At 42.2% G+C, this 23051-nt stretch overlaps 1 protein-coding gene across 3 annotated transcripts; it reads left to right on the top strand.

Annotated features, from left to right (window-relative positions):
- Positions 1 to 514: 514 nt before the first annotated feature.
- On the top strand, positions 515 to 12996 carry LOC123878819 (zinc finger CCCH domain-containing protein 13-like). 3 transcript variants are annotated; one of them, XM_045926151.1, is made up of 13 exons: positions 515 to 911; positions 1482 to 1595; positions 2542 to 2803; positions 3373 to 3777; positions 5015 to 5187; positions 6671 to 6793; positions 7510 to 7636; positions 7972 to 8279; positions 8572 to 8711; positions 9388 to 9501; positions 10022 to 10141; positions 10449 to 10502; positions 10536 to 12996. In XM_045926151.1, the coding sequence occupies exons 1-13, from the start codon at positions 697 to 699 to the stop codon at positions 11651 to 11653; spliced, it is 3273 nt and encodes a 1090-aa protein (XP_045782107.1). In that variant the 5' UTR covers positions 515 to 696; the 3' UTR covers positions 11654 to 12996. The 3 variants fall into 3 exon arrangements, with proteins under 3 accessions (XP_045782107.1, XP_045782109.1, XP_045782106.1); XM_045926153.1 differs by having other exon boundaries at positions 10449 to 11489; positions 11532 to 12996; XM_045926150.1 differs by having other exon boundaries at positions 10449 to 12996.
- The last annotated feature ends 10055 nt before the right edge of the window (positions 12997 to 23051 follow it).

Genomic DNA, 23051 nt, shown 5'->3' with positions numbered 1-23051 from the left:
CTCCGGAACACAGATTATAACCTACAACTGACAACAACACAAAAAAAAAAAATTATGTACATGTACTTAGTTACATAGACAACGTTTCATTTCATCGCTAACTCAAAGTCATAACCAGAGATGTGCTACCTACTTTAGGTAGCACATCTCTGGTCATAACTCATAGAATGCTCATAGATAAGTCAGTTGTCGGGACTTCGTCTGTGGTGGCGTTTACTGGCGCGCGTGTTGTGACTTTTTGGAGTGTTTTTTGTTAGAAGTGGCCGGTTTTTGTGTTCTGGCTGGTGTTTATTGGTGGTGGAACTGACTGGGAAGCGCTCTAAAGGGGCGCCGCGTGTATGTCGGTGGGTGCCGGCACAGACGAAGTCCATACTTATACATATAGTTTCCCTAACTTGTAATTATAACTACACACTTGACATTGGCTAATCAGTGTAAAGCCAGACGAGAGAAAAAAAAAAAAGTCAGTTGTCACTGGTAAGGTTGTCACTTGTCAGTTGTCAAAATCGGCGGGAGTCAGGACGGGGTTTGTTGGGGGTTGAAGAATGTTTTTATGGGGTTTGGGCTTCGGTTGATGAAAATAAATAAACAGATTGTAGCTGTTGCCACTGGTCTGAGTGCTTGTTAAGCTAACAGCGGTTAACATAGCGTAAGCGCGAAGTGTGTGCACTGTGTAGTGTGTACAGCGTGGTCGCGATGAGCGGCGCGAAGATTGTGGTCTACGGCCGCGGGCGCTGGCGCGAGGTGGACCTGGCGTCGGGGCGCGTGGCGGGCTGGGGCGCCGCGAGCTTCGTGTGCATGCGGCGCGGCCGCCTGGAGTGCGTGCCGCGCGCGGTCGTGCAGCGAGCGCTGAGCGCCGCCGGCCGCCAGCTCGGCGCCTCCAAAGATGGACCCAGGCTGTCGCAAATAAGGTACTCATATATTGTAAAAGCAACTTTTAATCTTCTTCGTATAAACTCTATTCAAATGAGAACAGGCGCGCTCTTGCGTCTCCTTCGTACCGCCTCCTCACAACTTTTTTGCCAATCTTGTTGACTAAAGTTTGTGGAAGAAATTCAAGCATTACAACAACTTTGAATGTGGTTCTTTTGAATGTATGTTTCCTCATACACTTGTAACTCTGAAACTCAACATTCAATTTTCATAAAGTGTGTTGTTTTTGTCAGCATATTCCATAGCTTAGGCTATGTGAAGTCATGAAATTAGATATGATAAATATCAAATACCTACTTCCCATTACCAATAAGAATTTAGGATTTTTATAATATAGGAGTTTTAGTGAAATATTCCATTTTAAATAAACTTTTCATAATCTCTCTCTTCATCTTATGACTAGTATAAACTGTCAGAGCATTAATTGTTTTAAGTCTGAGACAATATCACCACTATCCTACTAAAATGTATTATTGGATCCTTGGAAAGTGTTGGTAATAACACTATAAGGAGAAAATAACACTTTTCATGTTTGTAACTGTTTCCAGGGACCTGGCGATCACGAGGCAGTCTACGGGCAGGACGCCGCGGCAGTGGGAGGGATGCACCAAGGCTCATCAGAGTCATCATGCACATGAGTGCTGTCAACAGCATCATTTGCAGTAGGTTTTATTTTAACCATCATTTTTGAGGGTTGTGACTCCTTTCCATTACCCACATAATGCAGGAATTCTTTTGGGATAAAGGAATTCTTTTTTTCCACAGACAACTCACTAAGAGAATGAGATTTAGACTCGTAGGGTTATTATCAGATGTTAGTGATATAATAATAATATAATTGGAAGGGATTGCTTCAATATGCTCTATGAGACACAGTGGAAAGGAAAAGGCAAATCCCCATCAATTCTGAACTCTTCTGTAATTCAAACTCCCCCTTCCTCGGACTGCTGTTTCCCAGAAATGCTAGTCCATTTTGCTTAATATTAGCGCTATACTAGATTTCTTTAAAAAAGTGTGGTTAGTAGTTATGACATTTTTGATTATGAGAAAATGCATGCCTGAAAGTTCTCCATAGAGTTCTCAAAAATGTGTGAAGTCTGCCAATCCAGACTTGGTCAGCATGACAGATTACGGCCTGTTCTCAGTGGGCCGGCGATGGGTTAATCATGGTGACAATGACAGTTTTCAATATAAACTCCATTCCAATACTAGCTTCAATATCAATTGTCATTGTCAAGTCCATTAGAACACTTTCTGATCAACTGAGTTATTCACACATGGAATAAATTGCCCAAGGATGTGGTTATGTCAAGCTCTGTCAACCAGTTCAAGAATAGATTAGACAAACATTTGGAAAACTCGTAACACTTGTGATATAAAGGCATCAGCGAAAGCTGCTTAGTCACACTAATATTATAAAGGCGAAAGTTTGTAACCACTGGACGGATTTGGCTGAAATTCAGAATGGAGATAGATGATATCCTGGATTAACACATAGGCTACTTTTTATCCCGGAAAATCAAAGAGTTCCCACGGGATTTCGAAAAACCTAAATCCACGCGGACAAAGTCGCAGACATCAGCTAGTGTATTATAATTCCATTTGTAGGTCCAACACAGATACCAACTTCAACAGTATCCTCAAGCCGCCCACCATCACGGTGGGCGTGCAGTGCAGCGGGCAGGCCGCCGCCGCCGTGCAAGCCACGCTCATGCATGCAGACAGAGTCAACCACAGTCTAAAATACCAGTTGCAAGCAGATCCACCACACAGGAACAGCGATCAGGGGTGTGGGGAGTTGAGGAGTAAAGATCATGGCAGCAAGGGGTCCGGGAGAAGAACACTTATAAGCAGCAAAAAGAAAACACAGGTATTTATTATCAGTACTAGATGATGCGCGCAACTTCGTCCGCGTGGATTTAGGTTTTTTAAGTCCCATGGAAATGATTTTCTGGGATAAAAAGTTGCCTATGCCAACATCCGGGATGCAAGTTACCTCAACCAAATCCATACTAATATTGTATTAAATGTGAAAGTGTGTCTGTCTGTCTGCTACCTTTTCACGGCTCAACAGTTTAACCGATTCTGACGAAATTTGGTACAGGGTTGGCTTATATCCCGGGAATGAACATAGGCTACTTTTTATCCCAGATAATCAAAGAGTTCCCACAGGATTCCTAAAAACCCGTCCGCTTAACCGATTTGTATGAAATTTGGTGCTGAGGTAGCTTGCGTCCCTGTAATTGACATAGGCATTTTATCCCGGAAAATCAAACAGTTCCCACAGGATCTTTAAAAACCTAAATCAACGCGGACGAAGTCGCGGGCACCCTCTAGTAAATAATAAATATGAAATAATACACAAAATTAATAACTCTCCTTTACTAACATTGATGTTGGCAGAGCGATTCTGTGTTTATTCCTATCTTGTGTTGTCAGGAGCCAACAAGCAGTGACGCAGGCGCGGGAGCTGACACGCAGAGAAAAGATAACTTGCAAACAAAAAGAGCTCTCACAAGTGAAGCTGTTGAGACCAAAGTTGTGCAAGTGAGGAGAAATGTAAGTCAGGAAGTTTTCAGCAGCAACAGCGACTTTGAAACACGGAGAAGTAAGAATTTACACAGAAGCAAAGCTCTTGTTAGACAAGCAATAGAGAATAAAGTCGTGCAAGTGAGGAGAAACCAGAGTTCAGAATCATCAAGCAGCGACAGTGAGTTTGAATCACGGAGAAAAAAGAATTTACAGAGAAACAAAGGCGGCGGTAGTAAAGGACCGAGAAGTAAGGGTCGTGGGAGCCGAGCCAAGAGCAAATCCCTTTCACAAAGACAATATGAGGAAACACGGGTATGACTAGAATAGAAACCATCCATACTTATATTATGAATATACTAAAGTATGTCTGTCTGTCTGCTACCTTTTCACGGCCCAACAGTTTAACCGATTTTGACGAAATTTGGCACTTTGGAAGAGATAACTTACATCCCAGGGATGGACATAGGACTTTTTATCCCGGAAAATCAAAGAGTTCTCACAGGATTCCTAAAAACCCATCCGCTCAACCGATTTGAAAGAAATTTGGTACCGAGTTAGCTTGCGTCTATGTTATTGACATAGACAACTTTTATCCCGGAAAACCAAACAGTTCCCACGGGATCTTCAAATGCTCTTACCACTGGTTCAGAATGAAATAAATAAATTTTGACTTTGGTATGGATCTTAGGTTATCAAGAAAAATCTAAACTCAAACTTAAAATCATATTTTATTCAAAGTAGGTACTATTGTACACCTTTTGATGGTCAGAATTGTTAGATTTGTAAGATAATATAGTGGTGATAATCAATTACGTAAACTTAAAACTATAGCTACGAGGGTTCCAAACGCGCCCAGGTCTGAGAAGAGCCCACAACAAACTCAGCCGGGTATTCTTTTTATCATCACCACTTCACAAAATCACTTAACTTATTAGAACTATCAAAGCTGTTAAGCGACTCATTCCCAAGCTTTCTTATCATTTGAATAATCCTTTACAGTATAGTAGGATATAGTTTGGAGGCAGTGCCCAACAACTGTTTGACCTGGTTCCTCCTTCACCGTTCTACCATCTTACGACAAGGCATCGTCAAGGTCTGCGTCCGAACGTAAATTAAATTCCATGGAGTATGGAACCTCCTTGTTTCTCGTTTGAACTGCTAGGATACGGAATGCGAAAATGCGAATGTGAATGAACAAAAATAAATCTGTCAAGTGATGAATGAATAGGTGCCTTCAGGCAAGCGTGCTCCATCGTAGGCTGCATGATCACTTGCCAGCGGGTCCCATTGAAATGGTTTATAAATTTAAAAAAAAACTGGGCAGGTTTGAATCAGACGTCCGAAGAAAGGGTTTTGTACCACCGTACAAGAAATAACAGGTTTTTTGTTGTGGTCTATCTGATTTCCCTTTGCCTGCGCTATAAGACACTGCTACCTGCATCAATTCTAGGTCAATGGGAAGTACCCCATAGGTTTTGACTCCCATGACGGGTCTTAACAGACAAACAAAGGGAGTGATCCTATAACAGCTCCTTTTTTTCTGTTGCAGGACTCTCCACCCTTGGAGATGCTGATCTCGGAGGAGATGGTCATGCTCGTGCGCAGCTTCGTAGAGAAGGACGAGAGCAACGTGTTCGGCGTGCAGCTGGAGCTGTACGACACGGACGACGAGTACAAGAGGCAGTTCTTCTACCGGCTCAACCCTGTCGTCGACGTGGAGAGGTACTGTGGACTTCTTCTCAGACCGGCGCGTTCAGAACCTTAGTAAAAATGGTACCCTATTAAAAAAAAAATACTTTGAGTTTGAGCTCATTAAGGTGACGCTGTACGCTCGACCGAAGTTGCCGGCGTACGTGGGTAATCTGTTTGCTATTTCACGTAACATAGTGTGAGAAAGAGAGCCCCGGTATAAACATGCGCCGGCTGGGCCTCGTCTCCACGGCCGCGCGGAGGCGAATGCTTTGGGCGAGAGGCACGATGAGTTTCAAACGAAATCAAGCGCGCAAAAAGGGTTGAACAGTCATTTGGGAAAAGTATTTTTGAGAAAAAGCTACTAAATATACGTCTGCATGTAAAGTTATTTCAACTAATGAATAAATGTAATATGTCTAAAGTCAAATTGTTTTAGAATTATTATACTCCTAATGTTATCTATTTACGCACAAACTTTTCATAATTTTAGTGTCAAAATAGGAATCTTTCGAGGCTCATAACTTTAATACCAATATTTTTTCAATGTGTTATGTAACAATGAACCTAGATAATGACGACACAAATCGATATAATACTTAGTTTTGAGCGTATAATCCTCCATAGTATAATATTATAAATGGGAAAGTGTGTCTGTCTGTCTGTCTGCTACGTTTTCACGGCCCAACAGTTAAACCGATTTTGTCGAAATTTGGTAGCTTATTATATAACTCTGTTAGCTTATATCCCTGGGATGGACATAGGCTACTTTCTATCCCGGAAAATCAAGGAGTTCCCGCGAGATTTCTAAATACCCATCCGCTTAACCCATTTGCATGTGGAACCTGGGTTCCTGCTATTGACGTAGGCAACTTTTTATCCCGGAAATCAAACAGTTCCCACGGGATCTTTAAAAACCTACATCCACGCGGACGAAGTCGCGAGCATCCCCTAGTATCAAATAATGTAGTGATCACCTTCCTACGTCTGTATGAAGGAAGCACGAGAATGCGTCACCTTAAAGGCGCACATGTTATGTACATTCGCGACTAGTTATGCCCGCGACTTCGTCCGCGCGGACACCTACACAAATTTCGAACTCCTATTTTACCCCCTTAGGGGTTGAATGTTCAAAAATTTTTTTAGCAGACGTCTACTTCATAATGCCAAATGCATGCCAAAGTTTTGCCTGATAACGTCCAGCAGTTTGAGCTGAGCGTTGACAGATCAGTCAGTCCGATTATTCTTTTGTATATGTATTTAGATTTACATACGCATGAGTGGACACTGGACGGGGTACAACTCTGGTGCGGAAGTTAGGTTCAAATCTATACAGCGCACTTTGACTTTGCTTAGACTTAAGTCTCGGTTAAAACGAGACAGCTTATGCCAGCGGTATAGCGCTGTCTCGTTTTAACAGTGTCTCAAGTCTGAGCAAAGTCAAAGTGCGCTCCATAGATCTCAGCCTTAGACTTGAAGTGATTAAAGATCGTTTGAGTAACAATATTTTTTACAGATGCCCTCAAATATCGCGCATGCTACGGGACAGAGCCAGCATGGCTGACTCCGTCTCCCTGCAGGACTTCATCGCGACGCTCGGCCTGCGCAGTGTGACGAACACCAGCGCCGGCCAGACGAGGTACACACCTTGTACCTGCGCAGGAGGCGACGCTAGGAACGTAGCGAGATTTACCCACTACAATATTCACCTTCGTCATCATCATTATATCAACCCATGCCGGCCGGCACACTACCGAGCACGGCTCTCAATCAGTGGGTCAAGGGTTCGGCAGACTTCACACACTGCCGAGAACATTATGGAGAACTGTCAGACATGCAGGGTTCCTCACGATGTTTTCCTTCACCGGTAAAGCGAGTATAGTCCGTACAAAAGGACTTCTCCTGCGTCATTTGAACTGTGGGTCACTTGTCATGTCAAAAGTGCGGTTCACCTTTGAAATAAGAACTAAAATCCTACTTTTGACATGACATTTGACACTTATAGTTAAAATGGCGCGTGAGTCATTTTTTACGCATTATTATTAATTGTTTAAAACGCACAAAAAGCATCTATATCATTTCAGTTAAAGATGCTTTTTTTCCTCCTCATACCTTCTAAATAAAATAATGTTAAAAAAGTGCTTTATTCAAAATGAAATTATTCCGAACAACAGGAGTGTGAACAGGATTTCTATATACATATTACTTGGAAGCGATCTGTTTCTCCTTTGTAAACACAATTTGGACGTCTCTTTTAAAAATACGTTGCATTATGTACGAGGCACTTAAAACCAATATAAACAAATGCAATACATGTAGTAGTAAAGGTAGTAAGCTGGTGCGCATGTGTCGCAGGTACCGCATGCGCGCGCGGCGCAGCAGTGACGTCACCGAGCTGCGCCCGCGCGGCCACAGCGACAGTGAGCTAGACAAGGAGAACGATACGAAAGCCGCGCCCCGGGTGAAGAGGGACAACACACAGGTGAGTAGGACAAAATTATATGCACCGCCCGCCCTCCACCCACCGAGCAGTACCACACTAATTCCTAAACCACTCGACGCACGTTTCGCCCCGACACCGGAACATCCTCAGGAGATATAGACCTTACAATGTCTAATTTGTTTGCAACTAGGCATTGTAAAGTCTACATCATCCCATGCATATCGCATGCTGCACGTTGCACCATATAAACTTGTCTGGTGTAGCGGGTTATAGCAAGTTAAGCTTTTGGTTCCTTGTACATCATGGACTTCCGCAGAGTAACGCCTGCTTCTATACTACATTTAAACATGTATAACAATAGATATCTTCCGCAGCTGGACAGAGTCCTTGAAGAGAACACGCGCAACAAACACCACAACCGCCAGCTTAAACCCGGCTCTAACTCCAGAACTAAAATGCGGGATAGTCCAAGGAAGCAGCTGAAGGAAGTGGATGTGATCAGTAATAAAGGAAGGAAGGGCTTGAAGGATGTAGGAGATGTGGGCAGTAAAAAGGAGATGAAGGAATTGAAAGAAGTAAGGGATTTGAGCAGTAAAAAGGAGAGGAAGGAGCTGAAGGAAGTAGGAGGAAGGGACAGGGAGGAAGAGGAGGGGGGCAAGAAGAAACCGGCGAAGGGAAGGGGGTAAGATTACTCTTTCATGTCTAGATTTTGTAAGTACAGGGTAACCACAGCTTCCCTTGGGTGGAGTCCATACTAATATTTCAATTAGTAAGGATTATATTTTCAAAGTAAGGTACCTAACTATACCAAGTGGGGTATCATATTATGAAAGGGCTGTACATTCTAAAACAGATTTTTATTTATTTTTATGCATAATAGTTTTTGATTTATCGTGCAAAATGTCGGCAAAACTCGCACTTGGCCGGTTTTTTGAAAATGGGTTGTTTTTGGAAATAACCCTTTGGTTGTGTAGAGGGGGCATACGCGAGTACAGCGCTGCGGAGGACGAGCACGTGGTGCGCTGGGTGCGCGGCGCGGGGCGCGCCAGCATGGTCAACGGCAACCGGCTGTGGCGGCAGCTGCAGCCCGACCACCACGCCAGCACCGGCTGCTGTGAGTAGCCACGCCCTGTCCGTTGATCCGTCCCGCAAGGGGTTCTCGCTCGCGCGCTTTTGAGCTCGAGTTCATGACCGCGCGCGAATACTATATGCTAATACATAAAATTGAAGTTTTGTCTGTAATTTCGAAATAACTACCTCATACTAAGCTCAAATGGTTGTTTGAACCAAATCACGTTCTGAAATTTTTTATGTCTGTCCGTTTGAACGGGCTAATCTTCGGAACGGCTGAACCTGTTTTGACGGGACTTTCACAGACAAATAGAGGATTAACCAAGGAGTAACATAGGCTACTTTTTTAACCAACCTCCAAAAATGGAGGAGTTGTGTTTTTCATCTAGGTACACCGATATCTCCGAGATTTCTGAACCGATTTGCGTAATTTTTTTTAAATCTATAGAGGAAGTTTGCGACATTGTTAGGATTCCAACTCGTCAGTGCTGGTGCTGCAGGGGAGCTGAGCAATGGGCGCGGGCGAAGCTGCCGGCGAACTAGTTGTTTGCGAGTTAACAAATAAACAACCACATGACCAGTGACCTGAAGTATCATTTTACTGTACACACCTGAAGTCGTGGCTTGTTGGTCTCCCACGGATCTCATTTCCGATAAGATCACGTAGGGAGACTGCAAGCGCAGCTCTCTCCATCGGCCGCTCTGTTTCCGCTGCGCAGTCCGTTCGTGGCAGTCGCTGCGCAATCGATACCTGCGCTACCTGCTGCCCGCGCTGGGCGCCATGCCGCTGCCGCCGCAGGAGGCCGCCCGGCTGAGGGCCGCCGCCGCCACCGGTGACTATTCTAATTATTTTTATTCAATTAAACTTTTACAAGTACTTTTGAATCGTCAAAAGCATCTACCACTCGTCCGGAATGCCTTTCCTACCGAGAAGAACCAGCAAGAAACTCGGCGGACGCTCTTTTTGAAGATTTGATATTCAATATTATGCCATGTATAAAAGTCATTTTAATTTTAATTACAAACAATTTTGCCAGAAATGGTACATAGACATAATTGGCAAGTATGTATGGTATAATATGTATATACATTTTCATACAACACTTTTTATGCTCTCGTACATAGAATTGTATGGAAACTTATATTAACCTTCTATGCTCCATATACACACCTGGCACTTGTACAGTTGGTGTCACAACAAAACATCTCCGACCTTGAACTTATGCAGTAGGTCGATATATCGATCTGCATATTTGGCGTCTCGTTAAAGGCTTCTGATCTTGTACCTGCGCAGTGGGTGACTGCGCAGGCATAGGAAACACTGTATAATGTCTTGTATCGTGTCTAATGCAGGCGAGATGAAAACACGCAAGCTGCCCGCACGCCGCGCCTCCGTGTTCCATCAACCGCCCGTGCGAAGCGCTTGGGGCCGCCTGCCGCGACCGAAGCCCCAGGAGACCCTCATCGTGTCAGGTATGCCGCGACCTGCGCCCGAAGCGCACCGCCTCTGCGGGAACCAAACAGGGACCTCGCACTTGTTACACCGCGGACGGGTCGGCGCATATCTAACCAAGCACAGAACATTATTGCCTGCCAAACCATTATTGACTTTGCTTACATTGAAATAATATCGAAAATCAACTGACACATCTACCTGTCAGATTTCCCCTTTTACTCTCAGAGACTAAGAATACTAATCCACGCGGCCGAAGCTGCAGGCATTAGCTAGCTATATTATTGTGACTAATTTGTAATGTCTCATAATCGATTTCTTTTTCAGACGCAGAAGAGGAAGCATCCCAAACACGCTCACTTCGCTCCGCCAACGCTACCCACACACTCGACCAATCACCAAAGAGGAACAAGGACACACTCAAACGCGCACTCGACCAATCACCAAAGAGGAACAAGGACGCACTCGCACGTTCAATCGACCAATCAGCGGCGAGGACCAAGAACATATTCACACGCACACCGACGTACTCCGAGCTCACCAAGCGCTTCGCGGTCTGGCACCGCTCCACGCCCAACTCCGACAGCGTCCGGCCGACCGACAGCACCGACACCTCCAGCGCGCTGTCCAGCTCCACCACCAGCTCCGACCGCCGCGTCCGCCCACGCGGCTCCACTTCCGACTCGGGCGCCCGGCCGCCTCCCAAACGGCGGAGAACTCGACAGCCAGATACAAACCAAACCGTCGACACCGATTCCAACTCCCCGGATGCCGATAAACCAGACCGACGCCGGGGACAGACCGCCCGAAACCTCACAACGAAGCGAGCTCGGTCCAAATCTCTAGATAGGGACTCAGGTAGTGAACCGAGCGGGCGGCGCACGAGCGCTCGCCTCACTAACGGAAATAGCAAGCAACTTGCCGCAACAAGCAACAAGCAATCCAACAAGCGCAGGCGGAGCAGAACTCCGGATTCGGATACAGACAGCCGCCGGCCTAACAAGCGGCTCAGAAGCGACAGGAGCGAAAATACCGACAACACGAAGAAACAGAGCGGAGTCAACAGTGATTCTCTCCGGCTTAACGGCAAACTCGCCGAACGACGGCAGCGTCTGAACGCCGACCAATCTTTGATTAAGGATTACCGACCGACGGGAAAGGCTGACCGACGGAGCGACAAAAATGTGAGAAATGACCAGAATCCCGACAAAAGTGACAGACAGGCGGGAAGCTCCCAACGTATCGACAAAAGTGACAGACACGCCGACAAAAAGGACAGACTAGGCGACAAAAGTGACAGACACGCCGACAAAAGGGACAGACTAGGCGACAAAAGTGACAGACACGCCGACAAAAGGGACAGACTAGGCGACAAAAGTGACAGACACGCCGACAAAAGGGACAGACTAGGCGACAAAAGTGGTCAACGACGCGATACAAGTGCTCTGAATAATAAGGGTGAGTTGCGAAGAGACGAGCGAGGCAGGTTCAAGCCGCGCACGCGCCGCCTCTACAACCCCAACGCTATGTGACGATATCGGTATGAACAAAAAGAAACGCTTTTCACTAGTTGATGATCCCGCGGGAACTCCTTGATTTTCCGGGAAAAAGTCTTCAGACCATTTACCATGTCGATGTAAAAAATCACGTGGATCCGTTGCTCCGTTGCGACGTATTGGAGAACAAACAAATACACTTTTGCATTTATAACATGGGTGAAATAGTGATAAATTATGTATTTTCTTTACGAAGTGACATTCTCATACATTTACTATGCGTTTCGAATGTGAGTGACGACAGTACATCTTGTGTGTATAAAATTTTTATTCAACAATATTTACAGCATGCTCTTTGTATTTTCCTTTTTATTTTTAAAGGAAACTTACGAAAATATAAAATTATGTAAAAATAAAAATTTGAAATTATGGCGACGGTGTTCACATTTGTGACGCATAGTACAGTCGTGTGTGTTTATATGTATCACGGAATTCTGAATAAATATGGAAGTGTCAAGTGAGGAGCGCGTGTGGTCGCCGCGCAGATGTGTAGTGAGACATCAGTGCGCTTTATTGTAAAAACAGACATATTAGCGTAGTTTTAAAGTTTAATTTACATTGCGTTGCATGCTAGAGATATTTTCTCAAACGTTTGAAATGTTTATTATGTAAATACATACATTGCATAATATAATATATGACTTCAAATTGTTAGTTTTGCAATATTGTATACTTTTTAATGGAGGGAAGTAACGTAAAAGCTACTTCAAAACAGCAATTTTTATTTAAAATGGCCGCCAAACAAACCAGCTGTGTGAGACCACCGTCTTTTATAGAGTTGCGTGTTAAACAATGTACCTTGTTGTATCATACAGCCAGAGTCCCACGCGACACGCACTGTCCCGGTATTTATTAAAGAACGCTGCACATACCATTTCTATTACCTTGTTTAGTTCTGTGAGCTTGTTGTACAGAATTCATTTTTATTTTTTTCTAGTTTACTATAATTTTAAACTTTTTTCTTCCCAAAACTTTTATCATATAGCTACTGCAGCAAGCTCGCGCGAGAGGAGAGGAATTGTATATCATTTTTCATAATTTATTACATTTTACTTATCTTTTAAACAGATGCTTACATTTACACATTCTACACCTTAGTACACTAAAGTGTAGAATGTGTAAATAACTAAAGATATTATATAAACATATAGGGGAACTCTGGTTGTGCGTGTGCTTGTCACAACTTATAATCATCAAAGCCGCGTTTCCATTATGCACGTTCTTGCGTGCAGGTATGACGTCACACTTGCGTGCAAGTATGACGTCACACTTGCATGCAAGTATGACGTCACACTTGCGTGCAAGTCGCTTGCATCACACTATCACACTAATATTATAAAGGAGAAAGTTTGTATGTGAGTGTGTGTGTGTGTGTGTGTGTGTGTGTGTGTGTGTGTGTGTTTGTTACTCCTCCACGCAAAAACTACTGGACGGATTGGGCTGAAATTTAGAATGGAGATAGATTATACCCTGGATTAGCACATAGGCTACTTTTTGTCCCGGAAAATCAAAGAGTTCCCACGGGAATTTTAAAAAACCTACATCCACGCGAACGAAGTCGCGGGTATCAGCTAGTTAGAAATATTTGCATGCGCTTGCAAGGACTTGCGAGCGAGAGTTTGTGCCGAAGCTTGCAACTTCCAAACTTCGAATTTTCAAATCTTTTACACACAAGCGACGGTTGCGCGTTTTGCGTATGACGCAGCTCCACTATCGGGTGTCGACAAATGTTTCGTTTACGAGTTGTATGTTGGGAGGCAGTCGTATCGTTCTGCACATTCGCGTCAACCCGAGTGGAAAAGAATACAGATTTTTTTATTCAAATAAAGTTTTATAAGTACTTTTGGTTGGTGCCTTTGTTTTTCCGGGATATATTTAACCACACACCACAGTGCACTATTCGTTGTCACAGAATGTCTCGTCCGGCGGCGGCCGGCTGATTGCCAAACTTGTTTGAAAAAATTCGTCAAACGCAAAACATTTCGCAGTATCCCTAGACCACCCTAGGTCAGTTGATTTGCTGAATGGCGAACTATCGTAAAACTCGAATCATTAACATTGCTGGGATTTCCGCAGTGGAGCCGCGCCATTACGAGTTCAAAACCGACGCACGCGCAGCTACATATCTATGCCTGCAGCTGACTTAGCCTGAAGTGCACTACGTTTCCACTACCCTATCCGTATGCAACTTGCATGCAAGCCGCTTGCATAATGGAAACGTGGCTCAAAACAGGCTAGAATATTATGTAATAGTTCTGGATATAAAATCATAAGTAAATATATCAGAAGTTAGTTTTGTTGAAATAAAAAACTATTTTACTACACTTTGTTTTCTTTTATTTAACTGTTTCCTTAAAAATTCCTCATCCGTAATCGTCACGTGGAATATTGCAAGATAACTACACTGAAGCTGAGATCTATGGAGCGCACTTTGACTTTGCTTACACTTCAGACACTGTTAAAACGAGACAGCGTTATACCGCTGGCATAACTCTGTCTCGTTTTAACTGAAACTTAAGTCTAAGTAAGCAAAATTAAAGTGCGCTCTATACATTTCAACCTGAAATCTATTAAGAGCGTAGGTATATGGTTAGGACGTCCGCCTCCTTATCGGAGGTCGGGGGTTCGATCCCGGGCATGCACCTCTAACTTTTCAGAGTTAGTGCGTTATAAATGATTAAATATCAATAGAAACCTGTATGCCCGAGAGTTCTCCATAATGTTCTCAAAGGTGGGTGTAGATATAGTCCGCACTTGACCAGTGCAGCGAGGTAGACTATTACCAAAACCCTTCTCTGAGAGGAGACCCGTGCTCTGTAGTGAGCCGGCGATGGGTTGATACTTAGGTTTAGACTTTACATAGGTACGTTAACCATATTGCTCTGTGGATGGTAAGTACTGAAGCCACGACGATAGCGACGGACATATTATATCACAATACAATTTTTAAGTTGTACGAGTATGTACCTATAATAAAAATCGGTCAAGTACGAATCGGACTCGCACGCGAAGGATTCCGTACATCGTACTTACAAGAAATAACTCTTTTGGTTTGAAATTCTTATTTGTTGTTATAGCGGCATATATGGTACGCGACAGATCAATATGGCAATCGGGGAATGAAGCGGAGAGACGCCTCGCACTATGCTTTGGTTTGGTTGGTTGTGCGAGTGTGCGGGGTCCCCCCCCCCACCTCATACCTCGATTTGCTACGTCGATCTGTCGCGAACTATGGGTTTATTATAACTATGACACCGGCGCATTCACACGCGCTATGGCTGGTGCCGTACTATGTGCATACGGCCATACAGTCAGTCAGTCAGTACGGCGTCAGTGTGCTAAAGCGCGGGAGATGAAATAAAACGCAGCGTGTCGGGAACGGTTTACTGGGAACACACGGAGCACGTCTTATCACTACATACATATTATATGCCTGTCTCTTACACTACACGTAGGTACTTCACAGTCGGAATCTACAATATCTCATAGTATTTTTTTACTAGATTCAGTCTAATATACTAATGTTTAGGTAGGAAGATATATCTTTTCATTAAAATAATATACTTATTTTTTTACTTTTACAATAGGCGGCCATCGCACAGGACTGCAAGAGCTAAGTATGTTTCAGTATACTCGTGCTAATAGACTCCGTCTCACTCGCACACTTCACACATAACATGTACATGTTGCAGTGTGTGAGCGAAAGGGAATGATTACCTAACGCTGCCATTTTCGATTCGTTTATTGGCACGAGTTATAGTGATGATAATTCGTATAGCGCTAGCAGAACACATCGGATACGCTTTTCTGCAGGGACAATTTTTTTTAATTTATAGACTAGCACTTGGCAGCAATCACACTTGCTGGCAAGTGATGATGCAGCCTAAAATGAAGCGCGCTTGCTTTGAAGATGCCTGCTCACTCTTGACTTTTAAACCTTGACCTTTCAGACCTTGACGATGCCTTGCGGCGCGATAGAAGAACGTGAAGGAGGAACCAGGTCAAAGAGTTCTTGGGCACACTCCAAATTATATCCTGCAGAATACTTGCTACAGAATGCTTCCACGACTGGACAGGCCTTTCCAAGAGCCTCTCTGCGAGAATTTTATATATAGTTTCTAAATTGTCTATGGTCTGATCGTGGGAGGGTTCGGTCGTGGCTAGTTACCTCTCTCGATTGACTGATCTCAATGGCGAGAAGACTTGATATTCGCGGACGAATTATAATCCTAATAATCCAGTGTTTGGCAACTAGTCAAATCACTTATTACACATAAAACTAACAAGGGACGTGGGTTTTACGTATTTCGGAAATCCCTCTATTTAATAATCACTGGGCATTACTTTATTTTTGACATAGGCAAATGCAAATGCTGTATTTAAAATCCATAATCCATAATTTTATATAATTTTTTCGGTGGGTATAACTGAATACGTGACGGCTCTTGCAGTCTCACGGTATGCGATTACCTTTACACAGAAGTGGCGCGGACACACATCTCCCCGAACGCACCGCTTCTGTATAAACAGCGCCTAAGGCCCGGTCTCCACCTAAGCGGGACGGAGGGATGTGTTCAGTCAACCAATCAGATTCATAATAGGTGAAAAAATTATTACGTCATGTTTTAAAAATCTGTTTGTTCGACTACGCCAACACATCACTCCGCTTGGGTGGACACCGGGCTTAACACCCGTTTCACCGCTTATAATATGTCACACTATATCGTACTGGCAGACAACATTGGCACTTATTCATTTAGATTTTAGATCCTATAATAAATTCAAATCATTTTCCAAAGATCAAAACTCTAAAATATTTTAATCCAAGGTAAACCGTATCAAATTGCAATTATATTGAAATAGAAAGTGCTAAAAATAATATATTTAGATAACTTTTTCTTATTAAAGGAGCGGGGTGGGGTTGGAGGGGGGGGGGGGGGGGGAGAGAGAGAAAATAATAAGTCAGAAATAAAAATAAAAAGCTCTATTTACACATGTACAGGGAACCTACTTACTTGTTATAAATATTACAACTTTCAACATAATACAACATCTTTTATATCAATAAAATTACAAAAAATATTTCTGGACTGGTTTTGAGCTGGTTACTATTTAGTTAGGATTCACAAAACTAATTCTTCACATTACTATTACTAATGTAGAAGATCGCTCTTAAGGCTGTTTTACACCGGAGCAACGACATGCGACATGTTACTAGGAAAGCAGCACGCAGCAGTCTTTTGATGCCGAGACAGTATCGTGCTTAGAAATTGGAATATAACGGTGCCTATTCTGTCGATTCTTGCTACATTTTAAATTCTCTTATCAGAAACTGTCGCACTGTTGCTGTGGTGTAAATGAAGCTTTACAAAGCGTGATTGCACACTTAGAGTGCGATCAGACGTACCGCAACCACATGACAGCTGCAAACATATTGCTTGCTAAAAATTGCAAAGTTCTATTTACTTGTACCACAGTCAAGCTGTCATCGATATTGATTGCACCACAAACTTTATGCATTAGTACTTAGGGTGCGTTTCCACCGAAACGGAGCGGAGACGTGTGTTTTCAACTACAGTCAAATTATTAAGAGATGACGTAACAGAATGATCAAGACGTCATGTAATAATAATCTTTCGACATTCGTAGCATAAGTTACGTAGTGTAATTATATTATAAAAGATGGTCTTCATAAAATAAAGCAAATTGTAGGTCAACCAACCTCGGTTCATTACAATATGGTGGCCGCGGTGGGATTAGAACGAGTGACTAAGCATTTCTTGGTACATAATCTAAACAATCATATTTTGGTCTAGCATTTGAGGAATTTTAAAATTGTAAGCATATATTTTTTGTGGCAATAAAAATCGATATGAATCTGAGTCTCCGGTCCGCTTTAGTGGAAACGCACCCTTAGTATTTACTGGCTGCAACGACTTCAACGTGTGAAACCATTCACACAAGAGCACGGCATGAGCACTGCTGCGCTGTGATGCGGTCCGTCTGAATGGACACTTAAAATAAACCATCAAATACTCTATTTACACATATAACGTTAATTATTATTATTATTTATTATGAGGAAAAGTTAAAATTTCATTTCTAAAAAATATTTTCATTTAGAAAACAATCCAGAATCTAAAATGATTTATGAATACTTAACTTTAATATTTCGATCACAACATACTTCATATCGTTCATATTGCATATAATTATATCTTAAAAGCTAATCACAATAATAATAAATTGATTTAAAAAAGTATGTAACCTAACAATAGTTTGGACTATCGGTAGCTAACAATATTTTAGAATGATATCACACAACATTTGCAAACGCTATGTTATAAGTAACATATTCGCAACTCCCTCACGAAGCTCATTACAATCGAACGAACAAAACACAAACGCAGGTAACCAACAGACAAACATCAATTCTTATAGGATTTGTTCTAAACATTTGACGACTTTAGACACTAGCGCGCTAAGTACAGTACAACACATCTAAGCGGTCGATCACACGGCCAGCGGTCTATAGTTCTACACCCAGAGTTCTGCGTTCCTCTATCAATGCGGACCATTCAAAGTGGCCCGTTTCCACCGATACACCACTACATCTATACACTACTTACCTATAAAGCGCATCACATTTATTTCTCCATAAATATGTATATTTCAATGTCTGTCGTACATCACATTCGTTTAAATTAAAATTCTACAAACATTTTTAATTTGGCGACGTAACATTTCATTTACATTATGGACTTGTACGTATATCATGGACGCCCGCAAGTAACGGCTGTGGTAAATCTCAATAGATGGCGCCACCTACTTCAGAACTGCATTTAATCGCATAACAGGGACGTGGGTATCCCTTACTCACTCTGTCCTATATATCCTTCCCCTTTCCCACTCATGGACTCCAAGCATATGCAAGTGTAATGCGCTAAGCCGAAGTCAGTGCAACATAATCTATTGCTGGCGTGAGACACTACTTTTCGTGCATAATAAACAACCGCAAAATCACCGCGACACGCCATGTGACACACCCCGGAGTGCAACAGCGATTTACAAATATACCCTGGCCAGGGATGGTGAAAGTGTGGTGACGAGAAAGCTGCAGTTCGGAACAGACTTTTGAACCATTCCAGCCACGTAAGTCCAAATTTACCTAACCACTCCCTGGAGGACACACCCCTTTTTTCTCCTTCGTCGAATGCTACGTTTTTATGGGGCAATTAACCGCTAATACAGTCCATTAAAATCAAAATAATTTTGACCGCACGTTTTCAAGTATGGTGGCATAAGGCCCCCCTTTAATTTTTAATTTGGAGCTACCATATTTTATGGTCCATTCTCGAACCGGATTTCAGAATCTTTTAATCGGATTTATGGGCTTATCCATCCGATTTCATAATAAAATTGACTCGACTCTTTAATTTAATCAAATTATAGTAATATAATTTTTAGTACCGCCTACCTACGTCGAGTCAATAAGTTTGAATTATTTCAAGTAGCATTCACGATTTATGGATACCTAATGTTGCATCGTGTCGTAATATTGCAGAATTATTAGATTATAAGTACGGCCTACGATATACCTACGTAATTCTATCGTTTGATATTCTAGGTTAGAAGTAATAAAGTATTTTTTATAAAATTTCATATTTACCCGCACACCTTTATTATTTCGGTATAAGATTTAACCATAATATAATTCCGCAAACCTGGGAAATAAAACGTATAGATCTACTTATAGGTACGTAGTAGTTAACATTTAAGTTGTCGTTACTTATAAGACGCGAATAAGGTAGGTACCTACATAAGTTCCGCTGTCGATTTTATGAATAGACTAATGTAGGTACGAGCCATTGCGCGCGGAGTAGGTATTCAACCAGCATTGTGATTATTGTATGCACTCAAATACGCGTTCCGTAAATAATATTTTTACGTTTGCAACGCAATAATTTAACCGCTCGCCTAAATATAGGAGTTGTGTGTTTTCACAGTATAACCAACGCATTTTATAGTATATACTTACCGCTAAACTATATTGGTTACATAATATCGATATTTTTTAATTGACATATTTAACCAACCTAGTTAAATACCATATTACCTTGTGTTCGATTTATTTAGGTACTTTGAGTTTTAAAAATGACTACAAAGGGTGATTCAGATTTACCGCGTACACATGACGAATGTCAAATGTTAATATTGGAATCGAAGCGCGATGCGATGTTTGCGCGAATGCAACGAATCTACGATGCCGCCTTGCAAGTAGAAATTGATTCTAGTAAACTACCTAATCTTTTATGCCAGTCAGGTAACCTAGACATTTTACGAAAGGAATTCGAGCAAACACTAGATTCATATAACGCTATACAGTTGAAATTGAATCCTAAAAATCCTATTAATTATCAATCATGGATGTCATTCGAGGAATTATTTTGTTATGTCAAACAAGTCTTAGCGACTAACAGCAATAAAGAATCTGAATCTAACATGGCGTCTTTGTCAAAGTTCCCTAAATTAAAATCGCATCTTCCGCCTATTGATCTTATTTCATTTAATGGTGATTTAACTAAATGGCCGTTGTTTTATCAGCAGTTTAAAAGTATGATTCATGATAACCCGAATTTAAATAATAGTGAAAGGGTATTTTACCTAGTCGGAAAATTAACTGATAGGGCTGCCGCAGTTTGTTCAGGGTTGCCAGCAACAGCTGAAAATTATAATATCATCTGGGATGCCTTAATACAGAAGTACGACGACCCCCGCTCGCTCGCTTCCGCTTATTTAAATCAAGTGTTGCAATTCAAGCCACTTGCTAATAATAATGATACCGCACTAGATAATTTCATAAACACTTTTGATTCATCGGTAGAAGCACTTAAACAGTTAAAAATTGATTTGACTGATTTTATATTCCTTCATTTGGCTACGCTTAAATTAGATGAAGATACCGTTAAAATGTTTGAGCTTATTAATCGTAAAAAACAAATTCCAACATATAAAAGTCTTATAGATTTTGTGAAGGAACAGAGCAAGGTGCTGTCTAGAGGGAGCAATGTTAATGCACAGTTGCAAAATAAAGCTCGCTCTAAACACATACCTACACCTGTCACGAGGTCTACTAAGTCTACTAAGTCTTTTGTCAATACGGAAAGCGCTCGTAGCTCACATGAAAATCATAAGTGTGTCGTATGTAAAAATGAAAAGCATGACCACTTATACAAGTGCACTGAGTTTATGAAATTAACTCCTAGGCAAAGGTACGAAATTGTTAAAAATAATTCATACTGTACAAACTGCTTAAGCACCTCGCATAAATATTCCGCTTGTAGCAGCACTAAAAACTGCTCAAATTGCTTTCCGCTTAAACGTCACCATTCAAGTTTGTGTTTCGCTAAATCTAGTAAATCAAATTGTAGTGTCGTTGTCAATGCGCCAACGTCAAATATCTGTCCGCACCTTTATAATTGCACATTGTCGCAATCCGCTAATTCGGATGATATGTCTCGCACTGTGCCGAGCAATCACTCTGAAAATAATGTAATTCAACCCGCTCATGCGTCACGCCGTTCGACGTCCGCTCCGACGTCCGCTTCGACGTCCGTTTATACGTCCGCTAATCAACCCGCTCATATGTCTTGTAATTTACCCGCTCATACGTTTGCGCATACGTCCGCTAGTACGTCCGCTTATACGTCCGCTAGTTCTCCCGCAAAAATTAATGTATCAGAATCATCTAATGATTCATCCGCTAACATTGCCGCTTCTTTATGTACTATATCTCGTGAACATCACGACCGCACCGCTACAACTGCTTTATTGGGCACCGCTAAAATTAAAGTACTGGATAAGTACAATCGCTCTCACTTTGTGCGTTGTCTTATTGACCCCGGCTCACAAAGTGATTATATTTCTATGACTTGCTGCAAGAGATTATCATTACCTGTTCACACGCAAAGCCGCTTCTCTGAAGTTCAGGGAATCGGTGGGACTTCTCAAAAGATACTTGGGATTTCCGACTTTAAATTCAAATCTCGTTTTGATGATACTAAAGAATATTTCATACGCCCGCTTGTGGTCGAGCAGATTACGTCACAGCTGCCCGATGCGCGTATAGACGTAGCAGCTATGAAGTCTTTAATACGAAATATACCTCTCGCAGACGATGAATTCTCGGAGCCAGGAACTATTGATGTGTTGTTGGGAGTAAATCGCTATTGTGAAATCTTACTTTTCAATAAACTGACAGGTGGTGATAATTCGCCTTCCGCCGTTGAAACCACGCTAGGTTATATAATTCTGGGTGACGCACCAGTCGTCCCTCAGCTCCCGCATACCGCTGCTTTTTGTGCATTTGCTCGCGAACCGCTTCATAAAAATAATAATTTAGAAAACCTTCCGATATTGACAGAACCTGAAATAGGATTCTTGAACATTGCTCCGCCAGATTGTAAAAATATTAACACCGCAACAATTAATCTTAACTCTGACGATAGTTTCGCTGTTGACATTCTCTCTAAGGACACCACTGCAAAGACAATCAATACTTGTATCGCAGGTGAAGAGAATGATTTGATGCTTGATATTAAAATTTCCAAATCTGACTTACGCGTAAGAGACAGTGAAGCTATTCAGAAGGGTTCGGAAAAGGATTCTATTTCAGAGGTTCTCCCTGAGAAAGGTACCGCGTCTGGGTTTAAATTGTCACATAACTCTGTCATATCTAATGATGTTATGTCGACCACTCTCTTCAGAACTCTTCGTTCATATTGTAACCTGCACGCTGAGATTCTTAATACTTTGTTCAATGTTAGGTTTTGTAAAATCGCTTTCTTTGAAAACGTGAGGCAAATGTACCTATATTTCGAAATAAATTCCCCGCACCGCAAACATCAAATAATCTTATATAGATTTGATAGTGATGACCCGCCTTGTAAACATACATTTAACCGCGTCACTTTCGAATTGCGCTCCTCTCCCTTTTTGGCTCTTTGCACTCTGCGCGAAGTTGCTAAGAAGGAGAGAGAGAGATGGCCTCTTGCCGCTGCAATCTTCGAAAGGGACATCTGTATGGGTGACCTTGCTTCCGCTGCTTTTTCCACTGAGGAAGCAGTTGCGATAGCAAACGAGCTAATCCAGATGTTCAAGTCTGGAGGGTTTGATCTAGTCAAGTGGACTAGCAACTCCCCTGAACTCATACGACATATACCGCAGTCTGAGAGTATATCTTTTGCAGATGAGCATACTTTCAAGCTTCTCGGTATACATTGGTTCTCCGCATTTGATAATTTTGTTTTTAAAGTTTCGCAACCGCCTACATCTTGTATGAAAAGAGCTATACTCTCAGCTACCGCACGTCTGT

Source organism: Maniola jurtina, chromosome 26 (genome assembly GCF_905333055.1).
Source record: "Maniola jurtina chromosome 26, ilManJurt1.1, whole genome shotgun sequence".
NCBI lineage: Eukaryota > Metazoa > Arthropoda > Insecta > Lepidoptera > Nymphalidae > Maniola > Maniola jurtina.
Note: the sequence above shows the minus strand (reverse complement) of the source record. Positions and strands in the feature narration are given on the sequence as shown.